We start from the raw sequence: 13,194 nt of genomic DNA, 5'->3' as shown, positions 1-13,194 counted from the left end.
GAAGTGAGCAGCTTCGCTTTTCAGCCGCACTTTAAGACTTTCCGAGCTGTTTTAAGGCGAGCGCAGAGCCCTCGGTGCTGAGAATCTGTGTGGGCGTGTCCAGCACGCCTTTCGCACTGGACCAAACGAGGTAGCGTATGAATAATTCACAATACTCCGACCAATCAGCGCCGACATGTAAATGAGGTTAGTATAAAATTGTGCTGCTGGCGAAGTAACCTTTCTAGAAAAGTTGTGAATGAGGGTGAGAGCACTTTTGCTCAGGCTGATGCAGTTTGTGTGTGAACGATATTAGCGTTTCAGGCGAAGCTCAACGAGTTTAAAAAGTAAAATAAAAAAAGATTAAAGAAAGAACTCTCTGCTTTTGACCCGCAGCTGAACTGACAGTGCAGCTGTTATCCGGTTGAGAGGTGGGAATAAAGACGGCGACATCGCGCAGAAAGCAGAGCAGCGCAGCTGATTTTATTTCTCCTCACCGCCTCTTTTGCCCATCGCCATGTCCCCGGGTGATGCCTCAGAGCAGAGTCGGAGGTTTTGTGTGTTATCCTGGGAGCAGGTGCAGCGTTTGGACTCTATTCTTGGCGAGACGGTTCCCATTCACGGACGAGGAAACTTCCCAACGCTTTCTGTACAACCTCGACAAATCGTGCAGGTAAATCTGAGAGCCATTAGCCTGAAAATGAGACGTAGTTAGTTCCATTAGTCATTAGCCGCTGTTTGTTATACACGGTCTGTTGTTTGGCTGGATGCAGGTGCTTCTGGCAGTTTCTCGCCTTTTGCCTTATAGTCACTATTTTTAAACTGCGTTAGATACGGATGTTTCTCAAAACTAGTCTTTCGAAACTCTGTTGATATGGTGTGCCTAAAGCTGCTGTTTCATTTCTAATGTAATTCCCCTCAGCTGCAAACTCAGTCATAACTCTCTTCTGAGTCGCCCCCAGTAAAAAGAGATCATCACCAAAGTCCACCTAAGTTAGGATACAGCCAGTGTACACAAAAAATAGAAGAAAAAAACTGTTCGTGCTTCTAGGATAAGCAAACCATTTTTAGCCTTTGCCGCCTTTGCCTCTTGAGTCAGCGGACAGGGAATGTGCCATGCTTAGCTAGTTTTAAGTGCTCTGCTAATGACTCGGACATTCTTGCTACTGCTACACTGGTCTCTTGGCCATTAGCTCTGGCATGATTCCCTGAAGTTCCCTGGTAACTTTATCATGGCGAGCGGGCGAGTTCCCCTGCATCCAGTGTAGACCCCCATATAATTTCTATATGCAAATCATCTGTGTGCTCCAAACTTGATACAAGTGTTTTTTTTTTAGAAGTATCATGTAGCTTTTAGCTCCTCCTCAGCCTAGAAAATGAAACACGAAACTCAAAGATGTTTTTTTTTCTTCTCTCTCTGCACAGTCTATATTGGTTTCATCTTTAAAAGATTAACACTGCATTTCAGTTCCCCAGTTTGTCATTTCCCTCTTTTACCCCATCCGAGTACATTTAATAATGCTTTCACATGGAGCAAAGGATGGCATGGTTCAAATCTTGCCAATATTGATACTAAGTGGTGATTCTATGTGGTCTTCTTGCTAATCAGAAGCCTTTGCCCCCAAGATTAGTGCCCTCATGTGATCTTTTAGAGATCTACAACAGTGGCAGTCATCTATAACTAACTCTGAGAGGTGAAGTCAAAAAGGGAAACACTTTTGTATGCTTTGATTGTGCTGAGTAAATCAGACCCTGGAATAAACAGCCTTGCATTTCATTTTCTGTCAGTCTGTTTCAGAACACCCCATCTGCCAGCACAGACTGAGTTTCAGACAGTGATCTGTGTTTGAACAGAGAGAAGTTACTCATCTTTAAAATCATCTAGAACAAATACAACCTTAATTACACACCTGATAAAATGAAAGCTGATGAACTGTTGCTTCCAAGCAGTCAAAATATCATTATTCCATTAACTAACAGTATGGTTAATAGATAATCAGATTAGACTTATATATGCTCTCCTCCTTCATCAGTGTTGAATTATTACATTTTCAGTGACTGTGGAACTCTGTGACATTGGATTACTCAGCATGTGAATATGCCCATTTGAGCTTTAACAGTTTCCTAAGTTAATGTAAATATCTGGCCTTTGACCCCATGTACCTAAAGGAGGTGTAAACAGACAGTGAGTGAGAAGATAACACAAAATTTAGTAGAAACAATGCTGGTAATTCAAGTGCTTTTTTAGCCTTTAGGGTTAGAATGAATGCAGATACTCACAGGATACATAGCATATATATATATATATATATACATATATATATATATATATATATATATATACACACATATATATAGTTTTAGCTTTAAAGAAACAGTTGCAAAAGAAGTGATAATACAGTACTTTTTCAGAGCTGTAGTTTCACAAAGTATGCCTGAGTAAACTTAACTGTGATTAAAATATACTTCAGTAAACTTAAGAATGTGCTTAAAACATGCTTCAGAATATACACTTGCACAGATTATCGTCACTGTCGAAATAAAATCTCCAAAATAGTAATTTTACAGAAGAAGGAAAGACATTCTTAGGTTTCAGGTTAACACAATAAAACTTTATTCTAAGTCATTTTGGAACATTTCTACTGGTCGGTTCATCATGAAAGTCTGACACAGTGTTAGTAGCACCTGGCCTTTTTAAAATTTTGTAAAGAATAGAAAGCAACAAAAATGGAGATACAAGGGTTGTTCTGGCAGTGACCATATACATTCTGTAATGTACTGCACTTCTAAAAAAAAAGGAAGTGCCAAAAAAGACTCCTTGGAGTGATGCCATAGGACAGGGATGAGGACCTCTGGCCCTGGAGGGCTTTAGTTCATACAGTTTGGTGTTTTCCTGCTCAAACTCACCTGGCGCAAGGGAGCAGGGAATCTCCAAACCCCAGCGCACAGTTATCATCAGTGTCATAAAAGCACTGATGATAACTGTGGGCCTCAAAATTAGCTTTTAGTAGATGATTCTTTAAATAGACAGTTTATGCAAACGAGATGTGCAAGTGTAAAGAACATAAAAAAAAACAAACAAAAAAAAAACTTAGTTTTCCTTAAAATGGAATGTCCAATCCAAGATCTATTTGGGAAAATAAATTTTAGTGTGAATGTGGGTACTTATTTATTTAGGATATTCTTAATTTGTTACAGCCATGCATTACTAGGCTGATATATTGAATTAGGTTTTATTTTGTTAACAATACAGCAAACAGCATTTCCCTGCTCTAACACACCCTGTGCTTATCATAGTACAAAATCATGTACACTAGTTTCACCGAAGAGCAACACTGCAGACTGAAATGAAAGTAAAATAGGTTCATACTAACATCTCTCAGGTGTTTAAATTGTCAGGTAATGAATTACCTGCAGGCGTGTTTTTAAAAAAAGGTCTAATGGTTTGTGCAGCTTCAAACAGCACCATTTGCTGACAAGAAAGAAAACCTACTGTATCTGCTCTGATCTAATGTGAGTGAGTTTGAAAGTCAGAGTTTGAAATATGGTTATATCACTTCAGGCTAAGACAAGTCATTTATTGTGGGTTCACCCTTTGCATTTTTTCCACGGTCACAGCCTGGCCTAACATGTAAAAATAGCAGACCAATGATCTGACTGAGTGAAGTTAGTGTTTGTTTTTCATCTGGCTGATGCTAATGTGACAGGGCCGTGGATGAGACATGTTACGTAGGCTTATACATCATTAACGAGTTTCATTGAAGAAGCTTTCAAGGCACAAATAGTCTGGTATCATTGGTAATAACAATATAAGGTATGCTGAGTAAGATATACTCAAGCAGCGCTTTTGTAGATCAAATCCATGTGATGCTACAAACAGGACATTAAGCAAGCCTGGTTTATGCACTCTGAATTTATATTTTATTTTATTAGGATTTCTTTCTCTCTGACCTTTTTTCCTGCCTGCTCTATTTTTCTGCCATGTCTTTAATCTTCCCGTACTTAGTCAGCCTGTCAAACAGCCAACACTGCATTTGGGAGGGAGCACAAACCGCCCAGCATCAGTCAGGGCAGTAGGACCACAGCAATGTGCTGCTGCCCTCTAATTTTCTTCCTGCTGGCTCAGAGTGCCTCTCAGTATGAGGAAGGGAATTCAGGCTGCCTGTGATGATCTTAATTCCTCTTGATCATAGACAGGTTTAGCTCATATTAACCCTTGACCCTCTAACTCAGTATCTCATAGCACTTCATCCTTCTCTGATCAAAGATTCTGTTCAGTGTGCTCTTTTTGTGTTGAGCTCTTCACTTAAACTGATCATGTGATATTGATGGGAACAAACAGTGGCTGTTCTTTTTGATAACCTCAGGCTACTCGCTAAAGGTATTCTAGGTCATGTTTGCTTACTTGCTAAAGGTAATCTGGGAAATGCTGTTGTAACCAGTCTTGGTGTGTGGGAGTGTTTGTAAGTGAACTTGTTGATCCAGGGAAAGATTTACCTTTAATTTACCTCTTTTACATGTGTAGGCTGATCTGGGAACATGGAGAAATTAGCTCAGTTAGAGTATCCATGTGAATGAGCGCAGGAGTTCTCATAAAGATAGATCTAGTATGTTGATGCGGACATTCACATCATGGTAATTTGATGGAGTAGTTAACTTGTCACTGTCGCAAAATGTGTCAGATGGCATATCGGTATCGATTGGTATCTGGCAGACATAAGCAGACAATGTTGGATTGGATATCGGAGGGAAAAAAGAATGCATTAGATCCAAACCTGAAAGAAATCTATTTTCAAAATTGCTGTTATTAGCTGTGTATTTCTTGTTGAGCACTCTTGTAGAGCGTTTGCGTAGTTTAAACACCATAACCTAGTTTTAGGGCCTGATTACACCTTGCATGCATGCGTTTTCAGCAATCATATTTTGATTTCATTTGAATGAATAAAAAGTCAGGTGTAAACCCACCCAGGATGTGTTGTGATTGGATTACGATTGGATCACTCAAACCACATTTGGAGGTTGTCAGAGACAGATCTTGACCACATTTAACCCAAGTGTAAATGTGTTTTTAATATCTGTATACAGTTAAATTTGCGGAAAAGTGTCTACAAGGGCTGACTAGCAGGTGAGGGTTTTAACAAAAGATGGTGGAGTTCTCCAAACAAAAAACCTTCTTGTAGTCTGGGCCAAGGAAAAGTCCCAGTCAAACTTTTCAACCCTTATCGTAACAGGGAAAAAGTAAACAAAAGTAAAATGGCAACAAAACACAAAACAAAAGTACAATCAGAGCCCATCTGGTCACACTGTGGGTGCTGTCTAGTGAAAAGTTATAAACAGAATCCAGCCAGATATGATCTGGACACTAATGCAAGGTGTAAACAGGCTCTTAGATTCTAAACATAAGTGAAGCACTTCAATTAAAATAGCTTATTTTAAAGCTTTGCAGTTTTTAAGGAAAAATATCTGATTGGCATTCACTGATAATCAAGGTTTCAATATTAGTATCGGTATCTGGAGATCTGGCGATCTCTAGTCGCATTTGATTAGCTTAGTAAAGTCAGTAAGGCCAGCTTTACACATTTTCAAAAGAACAGAGGCTTTTAGAGGCTTTCCACAGGCTTGTTAGCAAGCTATTTGGAGTATGTCCTGTCTTATTTTGTATATGTGAGTATTTATTGATTACTTAATTTTATTGTTGAACATTACTATGTTGTCGTTCTAGGTTGTACAAGCACGGCTAGAGGAGCGAGGAGTCACTGTACGAGACGTGAGGTTGAACGGCTCAGCTGCCAGTCATGTTCTGCACCAGGACACAGGACTCGGCTACAAGGACTTGGACCTGATCTTTGGAGTTTCGCTGTCTGATGACCAGGCCTTTCATTTGGTTAAGGACGTAGTTTTGGACTGTCTTCTTGACTTCCTCCCTGACGGGGTCAGTAAAGAACGAATCACAGCACTTACTCTGAAAGAGGCATACGTGCAGAAATTGGTGAAGGTTTGCAATGACACCGACCGCTGGAGCCTCATCTCCCTCTCCAACAACACCGGCAAGAATGTGGAACTTAAGTTTGTGGACTCTCTGAGGCGGCAGTTTGAGTTCAGCGTGGACTCTTTTCAGATAGGCTTGGACTCGCTGCTGCTCTTTGACCGCTGTTCAGAGACGCCAATGTCTGAGAGCTTCCACCCCACTGTGTTGGGGGAGAGTGTTTATGGGGACTTTGAGGAGGCTCTCAGCCATCTTCGTGAAAAAATCATCGCCACACGCAGCCCTGAGGAGATCCGGGGAGGCGGCCTTTTAAAGTACTGTCACCTTCTAGTTCGAGGTTTCCAGCCCAGGTCAGAGACTGAGATGAAATCGCTCCAGCGCTACATGTGCTCACGGTTTTTCATTGACTTTCCTGACATCAGTGAGCAGCAGAGGAAGCTGGAGGCCTACCTCCAGAACCACTTTGCAGGCATGGAACACAAGCGCTATGACTGTCTAGTAACACTGTACCATGTGGTCAACGAGAGTACGGTGTGCCTGATGGGACATGAGAGGCGTCAGACGTTAAATCTCATCTCCATGCTAGCTCTGCGGGTGCTGGCTGAGCAGAACGCCATCCCCACTGTTACCAACGTTACATGCTACTACCAGCCTGCCCCTTACGTACGGGATATTAATTTCAATAACTACTACATAGCGCATGTGCAGCCACTGATCCACACCTGCAGTAACTCCTACCAGACTTGGCTGCCCTGTAACTAACCCACAGAATTTGCACCCAAAAGAGGTAACCTTTTGTGTCCATCCCACCCACCTTCCTGAGAGGTGATACGCAAGCAGAGTGAAAAGCCCAGTGGTTTCAGTCTCCACTATGAAAAACAAGTTCAATTAAAAACTAAATGGAAAACAAGTGACTCTGAGGTGGACTAATCATTTACTGCTGTATGTCTGATATGAGCCAATTCTAATGCATATTCTCTTGCAGTCTCAGATGTGTTTTGCTGACTGGATGTGGGACATTTGGTCTTCAAATGTAGCAGTTATTATGGCTTGGATTTGCAGCATTTTTTCTGTCCATATACCATGTATACAATGCTTTAAACCTAAAAAGACTATGGGACTTTTTTTTAACAAAAAAGGCTGCATTTTTGAGGCAACAAGTTAGTTATACATTTTTTCCTTTTGCCTGACTGTGGTTTCAATCAACCTCTATTTTCCTCTCTCTGTTGTTTAAAGGACCAAAGACATTTTATTTTTGTGAAGAAGGGAATGTTTATTGTAATTCCAAGTGCCTAAAACAAAACCGATGTACAAAAAAAAAAAGTGAGAACTTTGTGCTCTCAAGATTTTCTGTCTCCTACATCAAAAGTAAGTCTTTATTTTTCAGGGATGGAGGCATGTATTTTCACGTAATAAAAAAAAAAACTAAACTCATCCTGAAGTGTAATGTTTCTTTCTTTAAAGTAAATGATTCATTATGGTACAGATGGGGAAGCTTTTCACCAACAACAAATACACTTGGTAAGCTGTGGCACAGTTATGATCTGAATGTTTACACTTTTCAGCTGAGGCAATGGATCCATTACAGGACGAGGACCTGACCCATAAGGATCCTTTCTAACGCACAATGGCTTCTCTTTTTGCTGTGACACTAAAGCCACCAACAAAAGCCTTTTTGTTCACCCACCCATGTTAGCGCTGGAATCAGAATCTTATTTCATTCGGATTAATGCCATACTCGCGTAAAATCATGTAAGAACTTGGCAAGGTGGCTGATTCAAGAGCAACACTTACTTGACTGAGTTTGACAATGTGTTAAGGGCCTGTTAAGCAAAGTGTCTACATTGGTAGCAATGCTAAAAGATATTTTTGAGGCAAGCAAGCCTGAAGTTCTTCCTGTTCGAATAGTTTCAGGTCTCAGGTCAAACAAGTAGTGGGGAAACATGTTACAGATGTACATACCTGTGCTATATGCTTCCTTATGCAGTCAATGCTGAATAATTTTATGATTGTTTTTTTTTTATAGAAAATGTTATTTTACTGTTTGTCATAGTTATTGTGTGCTGCCCAGCTGTCTACAAGGAAGCAGGGCACTACTTTAATGTCCAAGTCTCATTTGAGTGAGAAAGTATGTTTGACATGTGACACACCTCTACATTCTAGGATTTTGCTGTTTTCTGTTAAGACCAAAGCTAATACTCTGGTTGCTGACATCTCATTGGAAAACGAAACACTCCACTTTGTCATTTGCCCTGGTTTTCATAGAGAGGAAAACAGTATAGAACAGTATAGAAATCTACTGCTTACTCACAGCTTGTGTCAAATCCAAATCCAGAGTTCTGCTGTTACAACCTGCCCCACTACAAGAATAGGTTGTAACAGCAGGTGGAGTATAAAAGAATTTACTGAGGTACATATTGTAAAGGACATTTTCCCCTTTATTTTTCTGAAATTCAGAGCAGAAAACAAACAGGAAAAACACTAATACTGAACCTATTATTCCATACCAAAACATTTTAGTTTAAGAAAGAAGGAAGCTGCAGTTGATGTGGGACAAAGTCAAATTTTCTTTATCACTTAAAGTTTACTTTCATAAGTGAGTGGGCCTGGTGGTCTTTGGTCAGTCTCTGTACAATACATTATGGGTCCTGGTTAGCAAGATTTTTTAGTATGCATCCAATTAAACTAGAGAAACTGTTATTTACATTGAACCTCCATTAATATGAGTGCTAACCAGGCTTTAATCCAGACATTTTACTTTCAAGCCTCAAAATCAGAATCCGATATTGTTACATAAGCGTCACTGTTCCACATAGTCTTTAAACTTATTCTGTCAACTCTGGAAGGGGGTGGGTGTGCATAGAACTGAAGCTGAGGGTGTTACCACTTAATCAATGTTACAATTCTCAATGATCTCCACTATTATTCAATTTGTTAACATGCGAGTGTTAAAATGTTTCAGAATTCTGTTTGAAAGCAGCAACATGAATTACCATGCTTTTGTAGCTGTGAATAACCATGGCATACTTAAATGACCATGAAATACTTGAATTACTTTGAACAAAACAGTAAACTGTAGATAAAAGGAGACTATGTACTGTTTGTTTATCTGAACAGTGGGAATAGAAGTGGAGCCTCTCCAGACATCCAGGCTTGAATAACGCTCTACAGACCCTGGTAATTTGTACTGTAGTGAAATGAATGCTGGCTACAGGATTAATATAGACTCAGACAATAGAAAGCAAATTGGAACACGCAGCAGCAAAATGTCAAACATAAGGTTTCATTCTGAGTTCAGTGAAATGCCCCATAATGATGGGTCCTGTGTACCAACTGAACTATTATGAGAGTGTTTGTCAGTGCAATGAGCTGCAAAAAAAGTAAGTAAAAGTATGCTGTCCTTGAACAGGGGCAATTTAAAATCACATTTTGGGTTTGTTAAATTACTGTCTACTTCATATAAGTAGATTTAGAGATCAGGATGAAGTTTAAAAAAGGTTTTTCCTTTAAATACTTTCCTAGTACATGTGTCCTCTTTGAACAAGTTCCTTTGACTACATGAAAATTATTATGCTTTATTTAGAACTCAGCTGACTGGTTTCTAGGGCCTGTGGTGTCCTGTGTAGAGCAAACATGTACAGCATGCCACACATACGTTCCTGGAGTTGTGTAGTCAAATGACATCTGATGGATGATAAAGGACATTGCAATACTGGGAAGTGACATTGGTGTCAAAGCTCTAAGCCCATTTTTATTTTTCATTATTTAAAAATAAAACACATTCAACAAAACAAAAAAACAAACAAAAAAATCAAAAATGACAAAAATATGTATCTAAAGCACTCGCACCAAATAGTAGTCTGACATACTGCTATCATGTCAGGGGATTATGATAATTGGAGGGGTTTGAACAAAATATTTTTTTTCTAAGGTTTTGATAGGGTGCCCTTATTTTAAAGCAGTAAATTTTTATCAAACAGCGATAGCAATTAAAAGCTTTGTTGATGAGATGATGACTTTGGACTTTTCCTTATCGCTAAGAATAGTTTGTGGGTCTTGTGAAACACTTGAATGTCTCACGGCACTTTCATTTAGGTGATAGACAAAGGGAAAGAGTGGTAACAAGTCATAATGAATCTACTGGAAAAGACTGAATGTCATATCCATAAAGTAACTGCGCTTTATTTTCAGCCTGTAGGTTATGGCAGCCTATTTGAGGGGCGAGAGGGCAGCAGCTGCTGTGGTAGAAAGTCTGGAGTGCACTTGGCCGCTTATTCCCTGGTGTCAGGCCTTACATTATTAGATAAGCTCTAAATATACTCACGCAGTTAGGAGGCTGACTAGGGTCACAGAGTGCTTGAAAAAAATACTGCTGCTACGTCTGATGTTTCTGTCATTTGCGCTATTAATGTCACTGGATATTTTCTTCATCCAGTTCTTTCAGTGGTTTATGGTATTGGCACACATTAAGACATATTTAGACATGAATGGGGCGTATTCCAATCAAGTGTCACACTATTTTATTTAGAGTATATGCTTAATTCTACTTTGTAATCTCTTACTCAGTAATCTTAAAAATAGGTGTACATATGCGAGGTATAAGAGGGTTTATTAGAAAATAAAAATACACACAAAATATATTAAGCAAGAATTTGACAAGCAGACACATTTTTGGCAGAGCTCGACAGTTCATTTCTCTCCATGTCCTGCTCTTTGGGTCATGCAAGTCTGTGCTGTTTCCTCTCGAACAAAGGTGTTCTTGTCCTCATCTTTAGTGCTCATTGAACCACTGAGAGAGGAGTGCAAACAGTAAGCAAATGGAAGAAAGTGTAGATATGTATATACATACACATACACAAACACAGACACACGTATATATATATATATATATATATATATATATATGTGTGTATCATTATAGATGATTGTATCAAACAGGTTCAGAGTCAACTTTCAGACTTTTAATATTAGACTAAAATAATTTTGTCCAAGTGACTCTATACCTTAATTACATTTATTTTATTGTCTAGAAGAGGCATTTTCGCTTCACTAACTGACTGAAGGATGAACTTTGTTAAAACGTGCATTTGCGAGGAGCCGTCTCAGTTCGCTAGCTAGCTAGCGTTAGCTTGCAAGCAGTGTAGCACGGGCAGCTGCAGACTGGAGAGGTAGCGTCAGGTAAGATAAACACCACAGCTGTGATTCAGCCTGAATTTGAGGCTACTTCTGACTAATATGGACATTTGAGGCATGTAACCCATTTAAGCGACATTCTTTAGAATTTTATATTGCAGTTTTACAGTGAATCGTATCATAAGTAGTTTTTTCAAGCCTGTGATTTTAAAGATGAAGTTGCTTAGCCTGTTAACTATCTTTTAGCCTGTTAACTAGCTGACCAGCCTAGTAATAGCTAAGAAAATAAGTTGCCAGCCCCTCAGTTTAAACAGAAACTGGTTACTTCATCAGTACACTTGGTGGTCCATGCGAGCAGCATTAGAGTTAGATTATTCCATTAACAGCACAAGGGTTTTTTGTGATGTGGTGCAATAATAACAGAGTTTAGTTGCTGCGAGGCTGTCATAGTTGTGCGTGTATCATAGATTTTACAACGGCTTCGAGCGCAGCTCAGCCAATCAGATCTTAGGACTGGGACTGCCCATTTTATAAGCGGCTTTTTTCCCACCCAGTGGCCAGCTAAGGGTGTTTTATTTCACTTTCTCACACTGTATTTCATTTATGAGATGGTGAGATGTCTTTTAAATTATGTGAGATTGGCTATTTAAGATTGGTACAGATTTGTTCGGGGCTGAGAATATAACGTAGGTGTGAAGCAATGAGAATTGAGAGATTTTTCTTCCCTGGAAGTAATAAGTAAAGTGATCCTGTTACAGTTTTAGGGAAGTGATTTGTAATAGAATATTTTTTGAGGAACTACCCCACAACTAGTCAGTGATGGGTCATCTTCTTATTTTGGAGCATAACCATAGTTTTGTGCTCTTGGAGCAGATTGTGTGTTTAGCTAAAAACTCTGAAAGGCTGATTTTGGACCATATGTTTGTAAGCTTAACCACTTCCTCATGGGGCTGTGTTTATATACAGGGTTGGAATGTAACGGAATACAAGTATTCGAAATACGTATTCAGAATACAGAAGCTAAGTATCTGTATTCAGTCTAAGTTACATATTGTAAAGGCTATAACAGTTTTACTATATATACTATATATATATACTTTTAGTATATATACTTTTAGAATACTTACTCATTAAAAATACAGTCTTCTAAAAAAACACCATCAATGCTTGTTTATTAACTATTTTAAAATCAATAAATGTAGCAAAGATGCTCATTAGACAAACTCTAAAAAGGGCCTCAATTAATGGCTTCTTTACAAACACAAGTTTCTGAGTAGACTGATAAATCACTGTGATGATCAGTTATTAATCTCAGTGTTACTGAGCTCTGCTAAAGCCTGAGTAGACTGATAAATCAATGTGATGAGCTGGTTATTTATCTCATCATTACAGAGCTCTTAACTCCTGCTTGGGTGATTATGGAAGCACTGAAGATGTGTGTGTGTGTATATATATTCATTTAATACTTTGTGCAGCCTCAATTGGGATGACCATGGCAAAACCTCAATTCTGTGGTCACTTAACTATTTTTGTGTTGATTATGAGGTGTGCTTTGGATCATTGTCCTGCTGGAAGATCAACCCATGGCCCAGTTTCAGCTTCCTGGCCGAGGCAGTCAGGTTTTGATTTAATGTCAGCTGGGACTTGATGGAGTCCATGATACCATGTACCTGACCAAGGTGTCTAGGGTCTTTGAAAGAAAAACAGCCCCACAGCATCACAGATCCACCACCATACTTCACAGTGGAGATGAGGCACTTTTCTGCATGGCTATCGTTGTGTCTATACCAAACTCACCTCTGGTGTTTGTTGCCAAAAAGCTCTATTTTGGTCTCATTTGACCACAGAACACAGTCCCAGTGAAAGTTTCAGAAGCATTTGGTTAACCGTAGGGGCTTGAGTTAATTGGTTCTTGACAGCAGAGGCTTTCTTCTGGCAAAAGAACTTGTACTCTTGTGGGTGCCATCTTATTATAGTTTGGGAGATGTTCTGACCCGAAGACCTGACTAAAGTCTACAATTCCCCAGCTGTGATCCTTGGAGATTCTTTTGCCACTTTTGAACCATCCTACTCGCTGTACATGGGGTCAATGTACA

General features: G+C 39.3%; 1 protein-coding gene across 1 annotated transcript; it reads left to right on the top strand.

Annotated features, from left to right (window-relative positions):
* Positions 1-231: 231 nt before the first annotated feature.
* tent5ba (terminal nucleotidyltransferase 5ba) lies at positions 232-7,399 on the top strand. The gene is made up of 2 exons (XM_036587331.1): positions 232-652; positions 5,702-7,399. The coding sequence occupies exons 1-2, from the start codon at positions 497-499 to the stop codon at positions 6,725-6,727; spliced, it is 1,182 nt and encodes a 393-aa protein (XP_036443224.1). The 5' UTR covers positions 232-496; the 3' UTR covers positions 6,728-7,399.
* Positions 7,400-13,194: the final 5,795 nt, after the last annotated feature.

This window comes from Colossoma macropomum, unplaced genomic scaffold, assembly GCF_904425465.1.
Source record: "Colossoma macropomum unplaced genomic scaffold, Colossoma_macropomum, whole genome shotgun sequence".
Taxonomy (NCBI): domain Eukaryota; kingdom Metazoa; phylum Chordata; class Actinopteri; order Characiformes; family Serrasalmidae; genus Colossoma; species Colossoma macropomum.
This window is presented reverse-complemented; position numbering and strand designations above follow the sequence as displayed.